We start from the raw sequence: 25,694 nt of genomic DNA, 5'->3' as shown, positions 1-25,694 counted from the left end.
AGATTGCAGGAGCTGGGAGTGCCTGTACAGCTCCGGGGATGCTAAGAGAACATTCCCTTGTTGGCATCTATGTGGATGAGGCTTCAGACGACATAGAGAGGGAGGGTGACAGAGGAGTGTAGTTAGCAGGGACATGGATATCCCAATTGTTGTATGGGGATGATATTGTGCTTATCTCATATTGGAATGCAGCACCATCTTGATGCTTTACACACCTTTGTGTAGGATAGTGGTATATTTGTTAACCTTGGAAAGACCAAGGTTATGGTATTCAATACTACAGTGCAATGGGGCAGGCGATCAGCACCCAATTTTTCTTATGGACAAGACTGAGTGGAGTATGCTGATATGTACAGTTACCTTGGAGTGGTTTTTAGTGGCCCGATTTTCTCCATGAGCAGAGCGGCAGAGGCCTTACTAGAGCATACGCAGCTTTGGGAGGTTTGGAGAGGATGTGTTTACAGGTTGAGTTCCAAGAGCCTCGCCCCAAGCTATGGCTTTCTGATACACTAGTTGCCTCAGCTATGCTATAGGTTGTTCCTCGTGACCACTAGCTCGACAGGCTGGAGTGGAGATATGGGGACCCTCAGTAGATCATCATAGTCGTTAGCATGGATTTACAGATGGGTGGCGAGACATGGAGAGGCCACTTATCTCCATGATCTCTAGGATGATCAAGGCTAAGGCCTTGGCTCCCCATGTGATCATCCGAGCAAAGCTGGTTGCCCCTCCTCTGGTAGTGGAGGCTCTTACGAGATTAGTGACATTCATACACAGCTTATGGGAGCTCCCACAAGATTGTTATGCTTAGCTGGATTTGGAGTCCTCACAGCACTTGAGAGCTCAGAGAGATACATCATGTTGGTATGCACAAATGGCAGCATGGTTTGAGCTACATGGTTTCTCTATGGGCAAGCGCCCCCCCTTTCAATATTTTTTACATGCACCTCCTTCTCTCTCTTTGACACAAAGGGAGGTCACCATACCTATATATGACAAGATCTGTTTTAGTTGGATACCTAGAGGACATGGAGGCAGCCTATACATGGGCTGGGCACAAAGATGACTACATACAAAGAGAATTTATAGAGGATGGTTTCTTATCTAAGCCTGCCTATATAGACATTCACTTGTTCCACGGCTTACGATGTGCTATTGGATAGATTTGGACATCATCACATCAATTGGAGATCGAGATTGGAAGATTTCGAGGCATCTCAGGTGAGGCCAAGCTGTGCCAGCCATAGAAACAAGGAAATGGGGAATGGAGGCTTTGGAATGGGGAACAACTGTTCCAAATTGCAATGGAAGGGAATTGATGGCCGGATGCTTGAATGGTGGGGTCACAGGGGACCATGTTCCAAATGGCGTTCGGAATGGACGGTTGTCCGGAACGAGACAAGGAATGGCCAACATTTTTCTTTTTGAAAAACTGGGCAGATTTTTAGAAAATATCTTATCACATATTTAGGGCCAATTTCACCATGGCTTTTGGGCTCCTTCAGAGCCACTTTTGGAGGCCCCCATAGCTTACAAAAAGAGGGCCTTGAGCTTGGCCTCCTCAAGCTTCATTGTTTGAGGATCACTATCCCTCTCTACTCTCATAATTCATTGCCATGAGGCTTGGTTATTAGCTCTATGGAACATATGTGTAGCTCAAAAAAATAAAAATGATTTTTATTTTTGTTGTTTTGGGCATCGACGACATTCCCTAACTTATGTCGTCCCGACCCCGTTCTTGGTTCCTGTTCTTTGACACTATCTACTGGAGATTCAGTGTCCAGAGATTGAGAAGAGACGAGAGCAGCGAAAGAGGAGGAATTACAAGGCATATCACTAGCAAAGGTATATTGAGTGATCGAGTAGCAGAGCTAGGGAGATCGCCGGAGGCCTAGAATGAGGAGGTGCTCCCATTGCCTGATGAGGTTGCAGCAGAGGATCAGATCTCTATTGGTCATACATGGGAGATGCCCTATGGAGACTTACCATGGAGGACATCGACAGTATCATCCACGGATCAATGCCAACCATCTCCGGATTTTGATACACACATATCCACCATTTTGCATACATTCTCTGAGACACACCCACCTTTTGTATATGTACCCCTCGGGCTCTTGATACCCACCTTTTACAACTCTAGTAGTGTTTCTGTTTAGTTAGTTTCTTTCTTTTTATCTAGACCTTGTATCAAATTCACCATGATTTAACTCTTTGTTCTCATAGGTGTTCATCTCTCTCTCTCTCTCTCTCTCTCTCTCTCTCTCTCTCTCTCTCTCTCTCTCTCTCTCTCTCTCTCTCTCTCTCTCTCTCTCTCTTTGTGGGTCTATCAATCAATGTAGACAAAACAAAGTTCATGATTGTAAACGTAAGATGGATATCCACGCCCCCCTCATGTATCAAGGGAAACAAATTGAGAAAGTCGACAGTTTCAAGTACTTGGGGATTGACATCCCGTGCAACTATGCTCGCACATAATAGAATTGACATCGGCCATGCCAAGTACTATCAATTTGAAAACATGTGCACACAAAGGAGCATAAAAAGATGGGAGATAAAAGCGACCATTTTTGAGACATGCGTAGTGCAAGCCATCCTCTACAGAGTGGAAATGTGGGGAGCAAGCATTTCAGCCCACACATGGAATGAAATTGAAAAAATTCAGAAAAAGTTTCTATGTCGACACATGGGGGTCAAAAAGACGACACCATACTCTGTGCTACTCTTGGAGACAGGCAAGAGACCACTAGAAATGAAAGCATTGCAAAAAATGTACACGTATATCATGAAGGTCAAAGTGATGCCTACTACTCGAATCCCCCGCATTGCATGGGAAACGGGATGTGCGCCGCAAAAGACAAAAAAAAAAAGCAAATTTCTGTCATCGAGCCTCATACATGACATTAAGAAATGGTTCGCTAAATGGAATGTAGAGGCATATGTGGACATGCCTATTGAGGAGGGCAAGGAGGGAGAACATATGCTGAATTTTGAAATAGCATTACTAAATAGCCTCCACACCAAGTGGAAGACAGCGCAACACCGCTCGAAATTTGAATACTATTGCAAGCATGTCAACACAAAGTATTGGGAAGGCTATAGCACAAACCCAATGGAAGCCCAGGCCCACATACGAACACCCATGCCCCACATGGCACGAAGAGCCATCTCTTTGATGCGCACAAGGTCACATATGCTCAAAATAGAAACAGAGGGCTGGCTGAAAATTGATGCTTCTAAACGGAAATGCACATCATGTAGAATGCAAGCTCCCGAAGATGAAGCACATGTGACATTGGAATGCCCAGAGTACTCTCACATCCGGGCTAATTTTCAACCACTTCTAAGCGGTTGCTCTACCTTTGCGGACCTATTATCCAAGACAGACCCCTCCCCTATAGCTCTCGGAACATACCTCACCTGCATACTTGAGCATCAAAAGACACTCATAGGAACACAAAAAGAGAATAACACACACCACACCATACACCCCCGTGAGGGGAGACTATGTATCACTTTGAGGTCCCATGGGTCATTTCTAGCCCCTGCGGACGTTAATACCAAATCAAATCAAATCTCTCATCAAGAGATCAACACCTCATGAGACTGCGGGGTACACAGATGCATACACTTATCTTGCGGTAGTCTTCACTGGGCCAAAGTTTTCTTTGAAGAGAGTAGCAGAGACTAGACTAACCAGTGCGTATGCGGCTTTGGGAGGATTGGAGAGGATGTGTTCGCAGGTTCAGTTCCAGGAACCCCGAACGAAGCTCTGTCTCTTTGATACCTTTGTAGCTTCAACTATGGTCTTTGGGGTTCAGGTTTTGGGGATCCTTTGTGGGTGAGGTATGGTGGAGAGGTACGGAGAGGTCCTTGGTATCTATGATCTCTCGATTGATAAGAGCCAAGGCCTCCTTGCTACATGAGATCATTAGAGGGGAGTTAGCACCCCCCTATGGAGATAGGGGCGCTTACCAGATTAGTCTCCCGTATGCACTGCTTATGGGATACTACTAGAGACAGATATACCAGATTGGCCCTTGATTCCTCCAGTCAATTAGCTTTACAAGGGGACACATCATGCTTGTATGCTGGTATTCGGCCTCAAGGACCAATTTGGCATATCCCATAAGCTGTGCATAAAGGAGATTGATCTGGCAAGCTCCTCTATCTCCATGGGGGGGGGGGGGGGGGGGGGCACGGAGGCCTTGGCTCTGTCGAGAGATCATAGATACCAAGGGCCTCTCCACCCATGCTGACCCACAGAGGGCACGGAGGCCTTGGCTCTAATCAATCAAGAGATCATAGATACCAAGGGCCTCTCCACCGATCCTGACCCACAGAGGGTCCCAAACCTGAACCCCATAGAGCATAGCTGAAGCTACCAAGGTATTAAAGAGCTAGATCTTTGTTCGGGGTTCCTAGAACACATGAACACATCCTCCCAAGGCCGCATACGCTCTAGTCAGTCTAGTCTCTGCTGCTCTCTCCAAAGAAAACTTTGGCCCAGTGAAGACTACCCCAAAATAAGTATATGCATCTGTGTCCACAGTCTCCTAACCATAAGTGAATGTAGGGGTTGATCTCCTGATCCATTGCGATGTGTAAACACCATAACCTTGGTTTTACCAAGGTTTACACACAATCCACTATTCTCCACAAAGCTATGTAATGCATCCAAGTGTCGTTGCATACTCTCTGGCGGTGAGTTAGAGATTAACACAATATCATCAACATATAACAACAATGGAATTCATGTACCTGCCAGCTCCGCACCTCTGTCACCCTCTCGTTCAATGTAATCAGAAACCTCATCTATATACATACCAAATAGAGGAGGAGACAATGGACAGCCTTGTTTCACTCCAATAATGGAGTGAATTAAATTAGATATCCGCGTTAGAGTGCGTACATGTCCCACCACTGATCTGTATAGAGCCATGATCCCCCAAATCAACTCAATGGGCACTCCCATCTCTTGTAGTTTGTGCATTAATTTGGCTCTGGGCACCATGTCAAATGCTTTGCAGAAATCCACAAAGCTACAATAAATCCGTCTCCCATGTGCCCTACCCTCCTTAATGATGGCTGTGGGTGTCAGAATATGGTCAAGAGTGGAGAAGCCTCTCCTAAAATCGTCCTGTCGCGTTGCTCGTATGCCTTCACTTTCTTCCCATCTGCTCAACTGCTGCTCAAGGATAGATGCATACAACCATGCCAATGTGTGTCCAATCATAATAGTACGGTAGTTTCTAGGCTCCGTAGGATCACCTGCCTTGAAGATAGGCGCAATAGTAGATAGTGTGCAAGTCTGAGGTAGACCCTCACACATGACACGATTGACGAGAGAGAAATGAAACTGAAATGAAATGTTATATTAACGTCTTCAAAAGGCCAAAGTGACCTATGAGACTAGAAAGTTACAATGTGGTGTGGAGAGAGAGAGAGATGGATGATGAAATGAAATGTATTATTAACGTCTTCAAAATGCCAAAATGACCTATGAGACCAAAAGGTTACATGTGGTGAATCTAATACCAGGTCTGGGTACAAAAAGTACAAAGAATTGAAAAGAAAATAGTCGGTAGGGGTGGGGTGAAAGCTGATACGAAGGAAATAGGAAGTACAAAGGGTGGGCTGATATAATGCAATGGAGCTCTCTGACAGTCGAGGCATCATATACATATACATCAGCATGTGGGACGGCTCCTATGTTGCGCCAATATGGTATGGATACTCTGTCACAGTCTGCGTTGATATCAAGAGGGTCCCCTCATCCGTGTGTGACGGACCGCCCCAACTCTGCTATGCTATGGGGGCTGCTCGAACTCCTCAGTCTATGACTGACAAAAATCTGTAATCTTCAATTGTCGCTGGATCTCTCTCATTGTGCCCCTCCTCAAGAGGTCCTCTCTGTGTTTGCGAATCTCCAATAAGTATAATCTGAAGCATCTGTGATCCTAGTATCTCGTGACTCTACAAAGTGGCCCAAAACCCTCTCTGAATAGATAGTGAAAGCTGCCTCGTATCTCATAGTATATTGGGCAGTGACATATGTGATGTAGCTCTATCTTTGGCTCTATTTGGCACACCTGACAAATTCTGGACTCAGCGGGTACTCCTCTAAATCTGCTCGTTTCGATCTCTAGCTGATGTGAGGATGTGCGTATCTGACCAATAGCACATCATATCTCGTGGGATAGATGAGTATCCATGTATCCTGGTCTGATCACAAAACCATCCTTTGTGAGTTGAGAAGATGCTCTCTATAGAAAGTCATCTTCGTACCTAGCTCATGTGTAGGTTATATCCATGTCCTCTTTGTATCCAACTGAATCAAGTCCTGTCTGATGAGCTTGGTAATCTCTGCCCTAGTGAGGGAGATGGAGGGTGCATCCAAAGAGTACTAAAATGGGAGTAGCCGGTCCATACCAAAGCCATGTAACTGAAACAAAGATGGCATCTCTACATACCAACATGATCTATCTCCCTGCAATGCCAGTTGTCACGAATACTCTAGTGCTAATCGAGCATATTTGTCTCTAGGGAGAGTCCAAGTGCTATGCATAAATGAAACTGATCGAGTGAGTGCCTCCACTACCAATGGAGGAGTAGCGAGCTCGGCCCTAACAATGTCATGTGGTACTGAGGCCTTGGCCCTAATCATCCGAGAAATCATAGACACCAAGGGCTTCTTCATACATCTCCATCCATCGGTACTGCCAGCTCTCCTATGATGATCAACGGAGGGGCCCCATATCTCCACTCCGTACAGCATGGCCGAAGTGACCAAAGTGTCAAAGAGCCAAAGCTTTGTTCGAGGTTCTTGGAACTGAACGTGCGAACATATCGTCTCAAGCCTCCCCAATGTTGCATAGGCTCTGGTCCCTACGGAGAGTCGCCTCCACGCGGCGGGACTGTATTCTAACTGAGAACTCTCCATTGCCTCTTAGGGATCTTCTAGCGGATGGGGTGATTCCCAACCCGCGAAGATCTAGCTTCCAAGTGGATGAGGTAACTCGTCCCTTGTGGGTTTTTGAACGCACTACACCCAAGTGTTTTCCCAAGGGTATTGAACGCATTACGCCTTATACCTGGCCTAAAGGTAGGGATCTTCCACCGGATGGGGTGATTCCCAACCTGCGAAGGTCTAGCTTCCAAGTGGATAAGGTAGCTCACCCCTTGTGGCATTTGAACGCATTACACCCGAAGTTTGTCCTATGGGTATTGAACGCATTACGCCTTGTGCTTGGGCTAAAGGTAAGTCTCTTGAGGACTTCAGGAGGGTGGGGTAACTCACCTTCCTGAAGTTGGCGAAGAGCCCCATGAAGGGGGGGGGGGGGTTGGACATCTCGGGCCCACCCCACGGGGTGCTTGGGAGGGAGGTGTAAAAGCCTTTCTCCCCCCAGACTTGGGTCAGAGGCGCTCCGCTCCCCCTATTGGGCCACGGGAGGGGGAGAAAGGAGTGGTGGCTCCCCTTGAGCTACGGAGGGATGAGTCTCAAGCGGTAACCCGAATCGAGTGCGAAAGGGTGGGTGTGTTGTGAACAAAAAAAGTAGGACTCACCTTATGGTGAGATCCAAACTCCACTTTTCGATGTACGGAAGTGGGGTATGTTGTGTAAACCTCCCCCTTGCCCGCCAAGCAAGGGGATGAGGGGAAATAATTGGTGCCCACCCTTGCACCACGTGGGGATGGGAGCCAAGTGGTCTCTCTCCCAGTCCCCACAGGAGAGAGTATTTAGGGGCCCCTAATGAAAAGTACAACCATATATATGAACGCTCTTGCTTTCTAGCGCTCATTCTTTCAAATTCTCCTATTCTCAAAGCTATCTATTCTCTTAAAGCGATGAGACGAACTTGTGTTCAATGAGTTCTATGAGCACACTGCACACCTCTACTGGAAGGAACGAACTCCAGCGGCAAACACGGACAATGCCTACTGGGAGGAATATACCAGGGAGGCACGAACCTCGGGAACAATCAGGTGCGCCAGCTCTTACCTTGCAAAGCACCTCAAGCAGAGGGATTGGACCCTCTCCGCCGGGGTGGATAGACCACCCCGCGGGGTGGGGGAATTTACCTTGCGAAGCACCTCAAGCAGGGGGAACGAATCACTGCATAGGGTGGGGGAATTTACCTTAGCCTCCGTTGAGGCTGCTTCGAGTGGGGGGATTGGACCCCCCACGCTTGAGGTGGATAGACCACCCCGCGAGGCCCGAGCCAGTGACATCAGACAAATGGAAAGAGTGTGCATGACACGTCTGACACTGGCATCGTTGAAACGTGGAGTAGCCTTTGGTGAATTCGGTTTAGCATGTGTTTGGGGAGCGGACAATCATAGTGTCCGCAGCTTTTGGAGGCAGTTAGAGGTTGCGAGAGTGGGAGCTAGTGTGATCAAAGTTAGCAAAGTTACCAGCATGAACTGTAGGAATGTACGCTTTGATCTCTATACCCACTCTCTTAGCGCAGCTGAAGCGCTCGTAGGTAAGCTAGTTGCAGAACAGTGCTTCAGCAGATGGCGATGTAGACTGTCGAGACCGTACCGAGACCGGGGCCCGTACTGATAACTCTGTGGATTTGGGAGTAGCAGCCAAAGCTACTTTGCCTTCCGTACCCAAATTGGATGCATGTAAGATGGATGTGAATTGCAGGCTGTTCCTCGATGACAATCAATGGAATACTCTATTGCACCTCGAGCACGAGGACGGACGTGCGACCCAACAATGTTATGACAAGTTTGTTTCCGTTGCTACATCAATTGCCAAAGAGGCAGGAGCTCTTTCCACGAAGCCCCCGCCGAGGCCAAGGTCAGGTTGTCGACTCGAACCTCGGGCTCGGAGACTCATTAATGCGCGCCGGAAAGCCTGGAATAAGGTGAGGAACAAGGCTACGAACACTAGGGCTGGCCGGCAAGTGGTTAGGGAGTACAAGGCAATAGCACTTCGTGCGAAGGCCGCTGTCCGTGACAGTAACCAAAGATTCTTCGAGCGCTTCGTGGAAAAAGGGAATGAGCTCCTGAGGGAGAGTCAAATGAAGAAATTCTTTACCCACCTCAAGAAAATAGTTGGGAAGGGGCAAGGAACTATTGCCAATCAACCTTTGAACGCAAATGGGGAGCTAGTATTGGAACCAAAGAGGCAATTACAAGTATGGGAGGGTCACTACTCCAAGGTATTCGCCGATACGGGCAGTACCAGCAAGGATCCTCTTGCATGGTATGACAAACACGCGCGCATCTGGCTTGGTATGCTTAAAGTATGTGACCCGTTGAATTGGTACGAAGTACGGGAGACCTATCGGCGGTTAAAGAGACACAAGGCAGCGGGTGGCGATGGTTTACCACCCGAATTCTTTAAGTTGCTTGTGAAAGATAAGGGGCTTAGGTCGGATCCGCGTAAGCCACGATTGGAGATGGGCAAGGCTTACCACATGAATGAGGGCATAAATGATACCGAAGACATCCCGGTCGGCGCTAGCGACGCAATGATCGTGTGAATCCCCAAGAAGGGCGATTTGACCAACACTGATAACTATCGCGGGATCGCGTTAATCTCCGTTGCCATAAAAGTCCTCACTACGGTTGTGATTAGGCGGATCACTAAGATACTTGAGAAGAGGAATTTCTTCAATCTCGGCCAAGCAGGATTCCGTACTAATGAGGAATGCATAGGGCAAGTCGCATGTCTGAAAGAGATCGTGAAACTCCATCACAAGGATGGGAAACCAACTTATGCGGCCTACATTGATTTCAAGAAGGCATACGACATAGTACCGCACGAGGCGTTGTTCCTAAAGCTCGCTGCGGCAGGCTTGCAAGGTCGAGCACTTAGATTCTTTCAAGCGCTCTACAGGTCCACCTCTGCTAAACTCCGACACATGGAACAACTGTCGGATTCGATTCCGGTGCAGCAGGAAGTCCGCCAAGGATGCCCGGGATCGCCCTGTCTATTCAATATATACATCAACGATATTTTAGACGCAGATGGGGAAACATGGGGCCTGGAAGTACCTAACCTCCTCAAGAGAATAAAAGGACTCCTTGTTGCTGACGACTTGGTTCTACTTGCTGACTCTCCTGAAAACCTACAAACGAGCCTTGACAAGGTAAGTGAATGGGCAAAGACCTGGGGCATGACCTTTGGAATTGACAAATGCATGGTCACGGTGTTCCACGGAGACCTGCAAGATCTCTCTATGAGGATCTTTATTTTGGGTGGCGAGATGGTTGTAGTGGGTGAAACGTACAAGTACCTTGGCATCGACGTAGACTCGACCTTTTCCATTGAACGCTTCGTCAAAGAGCGAGCGGACAAGGGGAGGAAAAGTCTATTTGCATGTCAGCACCTACTGGCAAACCGAGCCATCCCTATATGGTCTCGACTGACTATTTTTAAGGCGTGTGTGTATCCAGTGATTTGTTATGGCGCGAAAATTATGGGGGCCCACGACCAGCGTGTCCTTCACTCTCTGCAGCACCTCGTCGCCACCGGGATGTGAATGTTACTCGGAAAGGGAGCAAGGTCAACCTATGTAGGGACGGCAACTCTCCATCACGAGTTTAACATACCATCCGTACCTGCCTTTTGTGGGGGACAACGAGCAAGGGCTTTTGACAACTACCGCTCGGTTTCATCTACTTGGATAGGCTCCTTGGTAAACAAGAAGCCTAAGAACCAACCGTTCAAGAAGTCGACTTGGACGACAAGAACCCAGAACTGGATGAATAAGTATATCCCAGCGGTGGCTTTAGCTCAGTTCGCTACCACGCATGGGACAAGTGGGACGAGAGGCATTTGTGCCTGGCATTGGAGCCCTATAAGGAGGCCTGCTTTGAACAAACACGTGGATACCTGCTGCAGCTCAATAGGAGCACTATAGTGAATAGGAAGGAGGAGAGAATGCTGGCTCTCGCGAGAGTAGGGGGGCTCAAACTGGCTGATAGTTACATGCGCGGACACAGCATTTGCACGCTATGCTCCTAGTTAGAGGGTCGTTCGCTTTCGCATTTGCTGATGAGTTGTTCGGCGGTAGATGAAGGAAGGGGGCGCTGGCTAAACCGATTGAACTCCACCTTCAATGTAATGGACCCTTCGTTTGACCCTGAAGACAGGACCGTTATCCTCCTTGGTGGGGCGGCTCGTAAGAAGCGAATGCCCGTCTGGGTACGCCGTGATCCGCACTCGAGGGACGGAACCGTAGGGCACGTGCCTGTGGCGAAGTTCCTCGGTGAAGTTGTACCGCGGTATTTGGGTGCTCTGCATAGGTGGATGGGGAGATAATGCTCCCCTTCCTATGATTTTATTTTGAATCCGGTCCCTTCCGAGGGAAATGACGTAATTCTCTCCAAGCGAAGCCAGATGAGCTACAAGAGCACCCAAGTGCCATTCCCCTCGGGGGGGGGTCAACTTCACCTAAAAGGGGTTGGGAGGTGCAAACGGAAGACACCACCAACCTCAGCGGACGCCACCTGTGAACCGACGCCCTTCCAAGCGGGTATGGCATTGCCTAGGGGAAAACCGTCGGGTTTCAAAGGCAGTTTAGTGAGGTGAGCGATAAGTGACCTGGAGCAGGCAACTCCAAAGGGAAGACCGAAGCAAGTCCCGCAATACCTGGGCCTTTGAACAGAGGTACTTGGTCGCTGTCACGCCCAAATCTAGGTGGCGAAGTGGGTCTCTCAAGGGATTAGTCATGGCCCTAAGAGTGTAGATAATGTTGGATTCTCTTAGTCCAGAGGAAACTAGTGACAAAAGCGTCTGCCTTCGGTTTCTGGGTGCATAGTCCTGGTTGTTGTTCTTGTATACTTTTTTGGTGTATAAGGGGAGCGGCCGAGCGTGCCCTACCCGACTCTGAAAACAAAATAAAACAAAAGGCTCTGGTCAATCACATATCTGCTGCACGCCTCCAGGAAAATACTGGACCATTGAAAACCACCCAAGATAAGTGTATGTATCTGCATACTCCACACTCTCTCGACCATATGTAAAAGTGGGGGCGGACCTCCTTACCCACTGCGTCGTGGTGTTAAACACCATTACCTTGGTCTTACCAAGGTTCACAGACAATCCACTATGCCGTGCAAATACAGGGAATGCATCCAAATGACGCTGCATTCCCTCTAGAGAGTCAGAGATCAGCACAATATCATCAGCATCATATGATGGCAATGGAATCCATGTCCCTGCAAACTGAGCACCTCTATCACCCTCTATATGTACATAATCTAAAAACTCATCTGCTTATATCCCAAAGAGAGTCAGAGATAGAGGACAACCTTGCTTCACCCCAATGGTGGAGTGAACCATGCCGGACATGCCCTGAATAGTGCGTACCTGTCCTACCACTGTCCTGTATAAAGCTAAGATCCCCCATATCAGCTCTATGGGCACCCCCAAGTCTTGCAATCTACGTATGAGTCTGGCTCGTGGCACTGTATCAAAGGCTTTGCGGAAATCCACAAAGCTACAATATATCCTCCTGCCGTGGCGTCTACCCTCCTCAATAATGGCTCTGAGTGTCAATATCTGGTCAAGGGTGGAGAAACCTCTCCTGAACCCTGCCTGTTCTGTTGACCGTATGCCCTCTCTCCCTCTGCCCATCCACTCGACTCATGCTCAAGAATTAATGCATATAGCCTAGCCAAAGTGTGGCCAACCATGATGGTTCGGTAATTCCCGGGAAGCATAGGATCTCGCGACTTGAAGATAGGCACAATAGTGGACATACTCCAAGTCTCAAGGAACCCCTCATACATGGCTCTATTAAACATCATAGCAAGAGGCTCTGCAAGCATATCTCTGGCATGGATAAAGTGCTCTGCTACCAGACCGTCATGATCATGTGCTCTTCCTGTCTTCATCTTGTCGATGGATTTCCTTACCCTCTCAGCAGTAAACAAAGTACATGTTTCTGGGCATGCCTCTGGAAGGTCAGGCAAAGGTGGCTGCCCCGATGCTGTATAGAGAGATGTAGCATATTCCCCCCAGGTCTCTGTGGAAGTGATGGTTGGCGGTGGAGAGTGCTCATTGAAAAGCCTCCATGCCTCACTAGAGTCCTGACTCATAAACAACTAATACAGATCACGCTCTAATTGAGATAGGTCAGCCCTCTTCTTTCGTCGCACTAGGCTGCGGAAGATAATCCGTGACTGTCTATGTGTAGTAGTACCCATGAGCACCTCTCTTTGTAATCTGATCCTCATCTCTCTACACTCCTCATCATACCAATTGTTCTGAGGCATGCTCCCAGATCGTCCGCGTGTAGGCTGGCTATGGGGATATGCCTCTCATGCTACATCATGTAGCGTCTCTATCAGAATATGGGTTAGCTCATCTAGTGGTCGTCCTAGCTCCTGAGTGCATAGCTGCCTATATATCTCATCAATGTACATGTGATCCGTCTCCCTTGCGAAGGTATACCGAGTATGTGTGGAGGCCTCTCTCAATGGAGCTGTGTTGAATTTGAACGATAGAGTGAAAGACAAGATAGCATGATCGACTGCTACCCAAACCGGCCCAGTTCCCACCATGAAATCCTGAAAGGAAGAAAGAGTCCTGGCGGAGCCATAACATAATCCAGAGAGAGAGAGAGAGAGAGAGAGAGAGAGAGAGAGAGAGAAATGAAATGAAATGATATATTAACGTCTACAAGAGGCCAAAATGACCTATGAGACCAACTGATTACAATGATGAGTCTAGTACCAAGTCTGGGTACAAACAAGAAAACTACAAACAAAGAACTGATAGGAGTGCTACCGACTCCTATGGGTGGCTGGTAGGCTGAGCAATGGTATCACCATAAAGGTACAAAGTGGGGATAAGTGTCACCATGATACAATATAGCAGTAGCATGAAGCCTATCCCGATCGACATTCTGGGTGTCGTTGCTAGAATCCTGTGGATCCTCTGCCGCAATCTCCGCCGGTGCTGCGTGGCTCCCCTCCTCAGTCGCGGTCGTCTCGATCTCCCTAACTCTGTAGCTCGATCAATGAGAGTACCGCTGATGTGTGTATGGGTGGGAACCGAGCTCTCTGGTGGTGGTGTCCCCTCTGACTCTGTGGTACTCAGACTGAAGAAATCTGAGATGCGTCTCTAGGACTGTCTCTGTCTTTGCCCATTCAATAGAGCGTCTCTATGTCTCTGAATCTCAAGTAGGAATAATCCGAGACATCTTTGATCCTGATATCTCATGACTCTGTCTAACGAGTCAAAACCATCTCTGAATAGACAATGAAAGCGTCCCCGTATCTCATAGTAGACTGTGTAGCGACATATATAGTGAAACTCTGTCTCTGGCTCTGCATGGCATAACTGACATATCCTACTGTCTGCTGGTATGCCTCTGAATCTACCTGTCTCAATCCCAAGCTGGTGTGAAGATGTGCGAATCTGGCCAATAGCACATCGTAACCTATGAGATAGATGTGTGTCCATGTAACTGGGCCGTGTGACAAATCCGTCTGTCGTGAGTTGAAGAAGATGTTCTCTATAGAAAACCCTCTTCGTACCCAACTCCCGTGATGGTTCTATCCATGTCCTCTTGCTATCAAGCTGGATAAGATCCTGCCGAATGAGTCTAGTAGTCTCCATCCGTGTAAGAGCCAAGGATGGTGCATCAAGAGAATACTGGAAAGGGGGCAGCCTGTCCATGCTGAAACCATGCCTCTGAAACCATGAGCTCATCTGTGCATACCAACATGATGTATCTCCCTGTAATGCCAGCTGTCTGGATGACTCGAGAGCAAGCCTGGCATACCTGTCCCTGGTGGTGTCCCATAAGCTGTGTACAAATGATACTGATCTGGTGAGTGCCTCAACCTCCATAGGTGGGGCAGCCAGCTCCGCTCGTATGATGTCATGTGGGACTGAGGCCTTGGCTCTAATCAGCCTAGAAATCATAGATATCAGGGGTCTCTCCATATTAGTCCATCCAGCACTGTCAATAGATGGTCCCCAAACCTGAACCGCGTAGTGCATAACTGAAGCGACCAAAGTATCGAAAAGCCAGAGCTTTGTTCGAGGTTCCTGGAACTGAACCTGCGAACAAATCCTCTCTAAACCACCTAGGGCTGCATAGGCACGAGTCAATCTAGTGTCTGCTGCCACTTTCAGTGTGAACCTCGGTCCACTAAAGACCACCCCAAGATATGTGTATGCATCAGTGTACTCCATACTGTCCTGTCCATATGTGAAAGTAGGTGCTGATCTCCTAACCCACTGTGGCGTGGTATTAAATACCATGACCTTGGTTTTACCAAGGTTGACAGACAATCCACTATCCTCTGCAAAACTATGCAGTGCGTCCAAATGTCTCTGCATACCCTCTGGCGATTCTGATATCAACACGATATCGTCAGCATACAATAAAAGAGGGATCCATGTCCCTGCAAGCTGAGCACCTCTATCTCCTCCTCTGTCAATATAATCAGAGACCCCATCAACATACATACCAAATAAAGTAGAGGACAGTGGGCATCCCTGTTTCACTCCGATGGTGGAGTGAACTATGTCGGATATCCCCTCTGATGTGCGTACATGACCCATCACTGAACTGTACAATGCCATGATCCCCCACATCAGCTCTGTGGGTACCCCCAATTCCATAAGCCGGTGCATCAATCTTGCCCTCGGCACTGTGTCAAACGCTTTGCGAAAATCCACAAAGCTGCAGTATATCCGTCTACCATGTGCTCGACCCTCCTCAATGATAGCTCTGAGTGTAAAGACATGATCTAGTGTGGAGAAACCCCTTCTGAAACCAGCCTGCTGAGAGAGAGAGAGAGAAATGAAATGTTATATTAACGTCTGCAAAAGGCCACAGTGACCTATGAGACCAGAAAGTTACAATGCGGTGTATCTGATACAAAGTCAGATTAACAAAATAAATTAAACTAGGATAACAAAATATAAATACTGCGGGATCCTAAACTAAGCAGTACAATGTGAAGACAAATATGGGAGGGGAGTAGAGATCCATCTTCATCTGCACTCTGGACGACGAAAGAGTATGGCTTGAATCCTTTCCCGTAGCCTCCTTCGAAACTGTGTAGCTCCTCTTCTCCCTCGGGGTCGTCTAGATCTCCCTAGCTCCAATGCTCGGTCTATGAGAATGCCAGTAGTGCGGGTAGACCTCTCCACTGCCGTTGGCTGCTCCTCTGTTTGTTCTTCTGGGTGTACAGTATCTAGTGTAAAGAGAGAGAGAGAGATGATGTGCTCTCTGAGTGGTTTAGAGTTTGTCCTTAATGGAATGAGATCTGCATTATGAAGTATCCATTCTTCTTTTTGAAGGGATTTTTACAATAGAAAAATTGTCAAGCTTCATGGACGCTCGTAATTTGCATTTTGAAAGCCAATTTTTTTCCAAATTTTTGGCAACTGTTAGCTTACCTTGGGATGAACTTCAATTACAGAAGATTTAAGAAGAGACAACTTGAAAGAAATATTGAAATGTGGAGTTTTTAGTAGTGTTTAGTACCGTTCATTTGGTTTATGGCTGAATTGATTGGCATCAAATGAAAGCCCACTCTATTCTGTTTTATATGCCCGTGCAGCGAAGGCATGAATGGGTTTATAAGACTCGGCGATTACGAAACTTGTGTGCAAACAATAGTCTCTCCAGTAGGCGGATTGCCAGATATTATTGAAAACAGGGTATTGTAAGTACGGTAATTGGTTCAGAAGTGCATAAGCACTTCATATTTGTACTTTCTACAACATGCCAGTGTGTATATGTAAGTGTGGATGGTTGGTGCCTAGTATGAGTGCATGAGTGTGCAAGCAAGTGTGTGTGTGTGTGTGTGTGTGTGCACGCGCGCGCGCCATGTACATGTACGCATGGCACATGGGTGGTAGGATCTCTTTGCATTTGCTTTGTGTGTGTTCTTAGCCTTTGGCTGGCTCTTGCAGGTCAGTATCGTACAGACTGCCTAACTTTCATAAGCATATTTCGAAGCTTGCTGATGGGGTTGCACTGCCGGGCAAGGTAACTAAACATTATTAGTGTTTAATTTAGTGGAGTGAAGTTCACAATTAACTACTTTACGTGCTGTTTTAGACCATTAAAGAGCAAGATCTGAGATCACAGCCCTTGTGGCATGAGCAATGTATACACAAATCACCACTGGACAGGTGATACTTATGCACACACTTAATTCCTTTTGCAATGTCGTCGGTTTCTTTGCTCACTTAAATTTTGTAATCAACACAGGGCACCCATTCCCAATGCCATGTCGGGTCCAGATTTAGAAGCGGCAGTACATAAACTGATAGTAAAAGCATGTCCTATACTAGAGCGGACCAGCACCTTAGAAAAGACAAAAGAAGAATTGAAGAAGCAAGCCAAGAAGATTTCCACCAAAAAGTCGAAAGCAAAATCATCAAAGAAATCTCGACCTTTTCCCGCAGGCCCTCCAGGGTATGAGCATGGTTTTAATCTAGCTCAAATGGTAGCTTCTGCTGACTGCAGCAGAAGTTTCCAGCAAGATTCTCTGCAAAATCAAGTGGCCACTCCTTACTCAAAAGCCTTCCCCAGATATCAGTATTCGCCTTCTATGCTGCCCTTCATGCAAGTGCTGTCACAAAGAAGTGGGCTTTGTGAGAGCCCACGTCTTAAAGAAGCTTCTAAAGGCTACACCCATTGTATGCATCAGCCACAGCAGGTTTCAAGACAACAGGTGGGTTGTGCTGGTTGTATTCTATCACATCTTTATACATTTGAGGTATTTCTTTCTCCTGAAAGTAGTTCATTCAATATGGTCCTTGGTGTTTCCAGGTCAAATTTTTGGCAAGGTGTAGAAGGATATTCTGGTAGGTTTAAAGATGACAAATATAATGAAATGGTGGGAAGTGTTCTCATATGCGGAAAAAGAGGGAGAGATCGACAGATTCTGTCTACATTGAACCTGTGAAGAGCTCCATGTCACATTGTGATTCAAGTGTTTTAGCATTTCAACAGGTTCTCAGGTGTTTCTGCCTACCATAGTGGCAACTTTTCTCTGTCTATAAAAAACTTCCCAAAAAGGGGAGAGAGGACACTGCAGCTTCAGCGTGTTTGTCACCTTGGAAATGCAGAGTCATTGATCCAGAAAGCTAGTCACACTGTCATTAATTACATTTTTGTAATGCCGTGCCTTCAGTTAAGGAAATGAAAGGGTGTCTTCCTGTTGTCTTCAAATTTGGCCCTCCCTCTCTTTCAAATAAAACTAGTGTGTGGGATGAATAGGGTACATGAACCATTAAACATATAGAACCACAATAATGCTATAAATTCATAAACCTTTGCCAGATACATTCAACCAACAGAGTCGTAAGAGTTTGGGGAGAAAGTGTTGTAAGCTCTAGGACTCTTACTTGCAACCATCTTGCAAGCAAAAACAAGTTAGTACTATGCTCCCATTAGAAACCTAGTGCCCACCATTCAAAAGCATTAACAGCCTATATGGCTGACAAGTATACTTATGATTACCTCTCTATCCAGATCGCTTGTTACCACCACAATACAAAAATTTGAGCACAGTGATGGGGACACCTTTATTTCATCAGTTCCTGATCTTTGACAAGTGAGGGGTGTGACATGAAGCTTCTTGCTTAGATAAATAGCATGTGTATCAATAAGTCTTGAGAAGGTCAAAAAATGTCTAGGAGTGATGTAATCATAATAGCAAGGAGTATGTTAGCATTGGAGAGGAGGTTATAATGCTCATCAAGTTGAAATAATCAGGCTAGGTAATTGTACTCCATGGCCTGAAAATACAAGTAGCATCAAGTGCAGGAGCATGCTAGCAATGGAGAGGAGGTTACAATGCTTGTCATTCTTAAGTAATCAGGCTAGGTATATGTACTCCATGGCATGAAAATACAAGTTCCACCAAATAGGGGAGCATGCTAGCATTGGAGAGGAGGTTACAATGCTTGTCATTCTTAAGTAATCAAGCTAGGTATTTGTACTCCATGACATGAAAATACAATGGGGGAGTATGCAAGGCCGATTGGGATGTCATTGACCCACCTATTCGTGCAACTATTACTTTGTTAAGACATAGTTAATCAGCCAATAAGCGATTCAAAGGATATCCTATTTAGAGAAGAATAAGGAGTTCTTATGTGACTTCATTGATCAAAGGTCACCATGGTTTTTAAATAAACATACCTCCCTCATGCATGCTTATAGGCATATGATATCAATTGGGAGGTAAGAGTGATAAGGTCATCATTACCATGTGAAACATTTCACATCTATTAACATTTCTTGACATTAGCAGAACAAACCATGTGTTCTCATTTGATCTCAGGGTAGTGAAGTTTATGGTAGAACATTCCATATGGGGGAAAATTCTATTCTCCATCAAACCACTAAGCCAAGCAATAAACCATCTATAAATCATTACTTGATGGGTGAGAAGACTTCGATGTTCATAGCCAACTTAAACAAGGGTAGCGCTCACCACCACCTCAACAAATAGGATTGAGTGGGGTGACCATGAAGCTCTGAGTTTCCCACAGGAGAGAGATATGGTCAGGAGATATGCATTTTGTTTGAAATATGGCAAAACATCTCTTTCTTGATTGTCCAAAACACTTTTCATAGAGCAGGCATTCTACCAAGTTCAAGTGGTTTAGATTTGAAGAAAATTACTCCTATCAACATGGTAACAAGAGTTTTAGCTCAAAAAGCCATGAATGAAAAGAGTGACGAAGAGAGACCAAGTGAGACAAACCCATTGAAAATAGATGTTATAACCATGGCAATAGAGCTCTCTCAAACTTGAGAACAATTAAAATGACACCAGGAAAAAGAAACTTTTATGGTAGAATCAAACAAAACCTCAACAATTAATTCAAGAGGATTGGTGTTGATAGACAAACTCTTGGAGCCATTAGATGACGCAATGCAAGCATACGAGGCCAACCTAAAATATGACCACACCTTTGAACAAAGATGGATGACCTATCCCTCCTCAGCAGTGGAGGATCTAAGGTGAAAAATGTGCAAAAAGTTGATATAAACTAGAGCTTTCTATAAATGGAACCTTTCTATACCATTTCGTACCTTGAAATGAAATGGTAGAAAGTGGAATTAGAGCCACAAAAGGAAGTGGAAGTAAAAAACATCACCATAAATTGCTAGTGAATCAAAGATTTGACATACAAGCACATGTGATTGTAGATCATTTAAATGGCACCTATTCCAAATTTTTTGAGAACAAATCATGGGAATCCATTAGAAACGTAAAAGAGGAAACCACAACTTACTAATCCGTCCCAATCCTTAAGATAAATCTCAAGCATGAGAACCATAACTTAAGAGATTTACGTCGTTTATGGTGACATTGGACATGTAGCATCCAAAGGTAGCCTACCATGCATTTTGAGAATCCTATACTCATACATGGGAGGATATGAAGCCAAATCAAAGGTGAGTTGTATGCTTACAATAGAAATCAATTCTAGGAGCCTACAAGAGTTATTGTCCACTATTCAGTGTGTAATGATGCTAACAAAATTGCCAAAGTGAAAAAGAACTAGTAGAAAATGGGAAATGCACCACAAAAAAACACAAAGCTAGTGCATGTAAGCAAGGTGGAAAGAGGGAAGCACCACCCTGCCAATAGAATACAAAGACTCTAAAGACATTGGCTATTCTTGACAGTGGTATGGGTGTAGCCATAGGTACAAAAGAAATATGGGGAAAAAATGGAAAAACCCAACCCCAAGAAAAATGCGAATGAAAGTAAAGCTAGTAGGTGGCTATGTTGAAAAGCCTATGGGGATGCTAAATCAAGTAGTAGTCACATTCTGTGTGATTTAGTAAGGACATACATCCACATTAGTAGACTTTGAAAAGAACGTGCCAACTACAACGAAGGTAAGCATGAAAGATCATCCCTATCAAGATGTGATTAAGACATCATTAAGGAGTTTGACTTGACCATGATTGGATGTGTGGAGCATTTGATTGTGATAGTCTCTTAAAAGAGGGTTGTAAATTAGAGAGGTTGATCAAAGATGATACCTATATACTAGAGCCTTTCCCCAATGATATTTTTGTCTTGAGTGGACTCAAATACTAGCCACATTGTGTATGCATAAACAAAATTACCCCTACCAAGTTTTGTGATGGACATATATGACATTATTGGCCTCTAGATGATTGGAATAATCTGAGAGAGTCCAAGTGACAACAAAACAGAGTGTGTAGAGAATGAAATACCATATAGGCAAGTGAAAATTGAGATTTTTGTATGAGACCTCTCAAATTCATAGGAAACCTTCTATGATTCCAATGGACAGACACCATTGCAAGAGGATGTAAATGATGAGAAATCTAATGTATCAGAGGTTAAGGACCTAATCATGAGAAAGAGGAAGAGTTTTGTGACTTTGTTGACCTAAAACCAAAATAACAAGCACAATGCAAAGCAAAGCAAAAAAACGAAAGGAAATCATAAGACAAAACACCATGCCAACACTAAAGGGAAAAACTCATTACTTGATGCTTGTGGGAGCAACAGATGTTAAGGATAAAATCACCAAGCGGTATAAGAGCTCCTTTGCAAACAAACAAAGAGAGCCAAAGAAAAAGGAGACCAAACCCAAACCCGACCCATCCAAAGACATTGAACCAAAAATGACCAAAGTGGAGGCAAAAAGAAATATCAAGAGTTAAAACAATCCTTGAAGGAGGGATGGACAACGGACATGAAAAGCAAAGTCGACACGTTGGATCAAATTAGTGTTCCATTCCATTATGAGGTACATTATCCATGATATAAGTATCATAATACAATAGCCCATGAGAGAGGTGAAGGAAGCAGGAAAATCCTATGATGAACCTGAGAAAGTCAAGAGAATTGACTTAGCAAAACTTAAAAACAAACTTAAATAAGCATACATTGTAGATGACCTCGCCCTGAAGAAGGGAAAATTTTGATTACAACACTCAAAAGAGTATAGAGATGTGTTTCCTTGTTCATACAAAGATCTTTAAGGAATGGACCTTGACATCTGTCAACACACCATTCCTCTTAACAATGATGCCAAAGCAAGGATACAACGCCCATAAACATACAAAGAGATTTTCACTCAAAAAATTAAACAAGAAATACACAAATTGAAGGAAGTAGACTTCATCTATGAAATTGGGTTTCACCCATTGTGGTTGTTTCCAAGAAAAATAAAAATTTAAAATGTGCATTAACCTCAAAAGAGTAAACGTTGCTACCATCTGCTATAATTATCCTCTTTCCATTACAGATCATGTGTTAAAAAGAGTGGCAGGCAAAGAGGCTTTATAACTTTATAGATGGATTTTTAGGCTATAACCAACTATCGAGGTATGAGTTTTCTACTACTTTTTACCATACTTGACTAACAATTAATCCATGTAATTAACACTACTATGCACATTCAGGTCTGCCAGGGGGACATATAAAATGACAAAAGTGCTATACTGAGGCATATGGTGGCCAACCCTGTTTAGGGATGCAGAGACCTATGTCAAACAATGTGATGAATGTCAACACCCAAAACCACCCCTACGGAGAGATGAAATTCCATTAAGGCCAATGATGGGGGTACGCCCTTTTGCCAAATGGGACATTGACTTTATTGTCCCGTCATACCTTTGAGATACCTAGAATGACCAGTAAGTTTTGGAAGGATCTCTTTGAGAATTTAGGGACAAGGACCAACATAAAACATCTTTTTCCACTCGAGTTATGCCATTCGTCTTAACCAATGCTCCAACTACTTTCCAACAATTGATGAGTCATGCATTTAGATGATATACATGGGTATTCTTAGAATTGTATATGGATGAGTTATGTGTTCATTCATTGCCATAAGAAGAGAACATTGAGCATCTAAAGAAAGTGTTTTATAAATGTGGAACCTATAAGATCTGCTTGAACCCTAAAAAATGTGTTCATTTGTGAGGCAAGGCAAAATTCTGAGCCATGTTGTATCGAAGAATGGCATATCCACTAATTTAAAAAAGATTCAAGTGATTATAGATTTGTCCAAACCCATGACAGTGAAAGGAATACAAGCCTTTATGGGTCATTGTAGATATTATCATGAACTTATTTACGCATATCAATTGTTCTGCAACCTCTTTATTAATTGATCATGAATTCTAATTGGATAGAGGATTAAAAAATAGATTTTCAACATCTAAAGAACTACCTTATGGCATGTCCAATCTTGAATGCTCTTAAGTAGAGAAAGATTTTTCATGCCCACATTGATGCATCAGCTTATGCTATAGGATGCAGACTAGATCAACCAAGTGAGGGTAACATGGATTTTCTTGTTTGTTATGCTAGTAGGCAATTAAACGTTGCTGAAAAGAACTATACCACTAATGAGAGAGAAGGGTTAAGAATGATCTATGTAGTTAGAAATTTTAGATACTACTACTTACTGGCAAACCAATTCACCTTCTTTGTAGATCATCAAGCCTTGCTGTATTTGATGAACAAGGCCTGCAATATAGAACATATTGTCATATGGTTTATCATATTACTAGTTTTACTTCACAGTGGTAGTCAAAAGGCATAACTCACCAAAGGGCTGACAATCTATCCACAATAATCCATGGAGAAACACCTAATGGAGTGGACAATGAATTGCCTTGTTCATATTTGTTCAATATAAAAATGATACCTAAATGGAGTGAGACTGTAATTCCTCTTCTCACCTCGGGTAGTGTTCAGATAGAGTAACAATCAAAGGTAATTGAGAAATCCTTCTCTCTTTTTCTTTTGATTGGAAATCTCTATAAGCAAGGAGTCCGCCAAATATTGAGACTATGCATTAAACCTAGAGAAAGACAAATCTACCTGGTTCAAGCGCATATTCTAAGCACTAGTTTTCACAATGGGAAAGAACAAACATATTAAGGGTTGACAAGACTAGGTGTATATTGGCCTAATATGAAAAAACCGGTTCATAAATCTGCCAAAAAGCATGAGAAATGCAATGCGGAACCAACACAAGACTTTGTAACCATGTTTCAAGTCATAGTAACACCCAAACAGAGCAAATACATTATTGAGTACTTGAAAATTAGGACATTTCCATAGGGAATGAGCCAAGGGAGGATGAGATACATTAAAGCAAAAACTTGGAAATTTCCAATCACCTCTATAAAAGGGGAAGAGATGGGTGGTTAAGAATGTGTACAATAGAAGGTGAGTATATGTTGGGTATGTGGCCTTTGGCATGTGCCACAACACATTGGTGTGTATCATTTCCAATTAGTCAACAGGTGACCATGTGATAGCATGTGGGTGTAGGTGAGTTGCACAAGGAGCCAAAAAAGTATCCTTTAATGGCTACATTGGGAGGTTGGCCCTGGCCCTTTGGGAGGTGCCTTTTGGCCCTTGAAAGGCACACCTAGCCATTGTACTACCAGTTGCACTAGCCATGCTACTTCTATATAAGTGGCCACATCTTATATACATTCTACGAGTGTTGCTAGTTCATTTCATAATCAAGTTATTTCTATTTATTTTACACTTTCCGTAGCATGTGATTGCTAACTCTAATCTCTCATCATGAATTCTACTCTAATTGTACCTCCCTAACCCTACCAATTGGTATCAAAGCTTGCTCGTGATTAGCACCTTTCTAATCACATTAGATCCATTCATTCTTTACTCTTTAATCAATTTGTTGATAAGCTATGTGTGGGAAAGTTCATGGTGAAAGTCCATCAAGCCACTACCTTCCATATCTAGGTCAACTTTCATGAAGGGTTGTAGGTTTCAATTGCATTCCAATTAGGTCTTCCACTAAGCAATCCCTCCAATGCTAGATTGATCGGAAGCTCTCTCTCTCTCTCTCTCTCTCTTCCCCAATCAATTAGTTGATTAAGCTATGTATGGGAAAGTTCATGGTGAAAGTCCATCGAGACACTACCTTCCATAGCTAGGTCAAGTTTCATGAAGGGTTATAGGTCTCAATTGCATTCCAATTAGGTCTTCCGTTAAGCAATCCCACCGATGCTAGATTGATGTAAAACTAGCTCTCTCTCTCTCTCTCTCTCTCTCTCTCTCACACACACACACACACACACACACACACACACACACAAACACACACACACACACACATTCTCTCATTTATTGTACATATGTGCTAATTTTGGCATAGTTGCTCCTCAAATTAATTTCACCCAATTGCACCACTATTTGCATTCTTTATGTGTGGAGAAAGTACTCTTAAAGAGCTTTATGCACCTACAAGCAAGTCGGTGTCCCAACCTTTTCCAAAGACAATATTGCTAAGGATAGATTCCCACAGAGAAAACTAGAGAAGGGGCTCGAGAGCAAAAGCTCTTAGCTTCTAATTGCTAGAGCAAATGAATTTGGAAATAAAATGATATAAAAACAGGTCTTGGATGCCTCCAAACGTGTTCAAGAATGCCAGTATAAGGGAGATGAGGACCCTTAATTATCCATGCACACACCTCTCTTAAGAAGGAGTGGTGGATACTTCTCAAGAAAGTACATAAAAGATCTAGACGTGGTTTATGTATCAAAAGAAGACCTAATGACACTATTTTCAAAATATCTCACGATAGATAGCCATTCTCCAAAAATAGTGCGTACCCTGGACTAGAAACAAGAAGATCTACAACTTTTGTGTCGAACACTTTTGAACAAAGGAGCGATAGAGGATGAAAAACACAAATTAT

The 25,694-nt window shown here is 44.4% G+C and overlaps 1 protein-coding gene across 1 annotated transcript in view; it reads left to right on the top strand.

Moving 5' to 3' along the window:
• Window positions 1–18,180, top strand: part of LOC147447829 (5'-3' exoribonuclease 4-like) — a 174,556-nt gene extending 156,376 nt beyond the window's left edge. Inside the window, exons 19-23 of the mRNA XM_086523576.1 lie at window positions 16,549–16,653; window positions 16,904–16,979; window positions 17,052–17,125; window positions 17,205–17,670; window positions 17,769–18,180. Coding sequence (XP_086379702.1) covers window positions 16,549–16,653; window positions 16,904–16,979; window positions 17,052–17,125; window positions 17,205–17,670; window positions 17,769–17,807 — 760 coding nt within the window. The 3' untranslated portion in view covers window positions 17,808–18,180. The remainder of the gene's footprint in view (window positions 1–16,548; window positions 16,654–16,903; window positions 16,980–17,051; window positions 17,126–17,204; window positions 17,671–17,768) is intronic.
• The last annotated feature ends 7,514 nt before the right edge of the window (window positions 18,181–25,694 follow it).

The sequence above is a fragment of the Adiantum capillus-veneris genome, chromosome 11 (genome assembly GCF_014529385.1).
Source record: "Adiantum capillus-veneris isolate H3 chromosome 11, ASM1452938v2, whole genome shotgun sequence".
Classification (NCBI taxonomy): domain Eukaryota; kingdom Viridiplantae; phylum Streptophyta; class Polypodiopsida; order Polypodiales; family Pteridaceae; genus Adiantum; species Adiantum capillus-veneris.
This window is presented reverse-complemented; position numbering and strand designations above follow the sequence as displayed.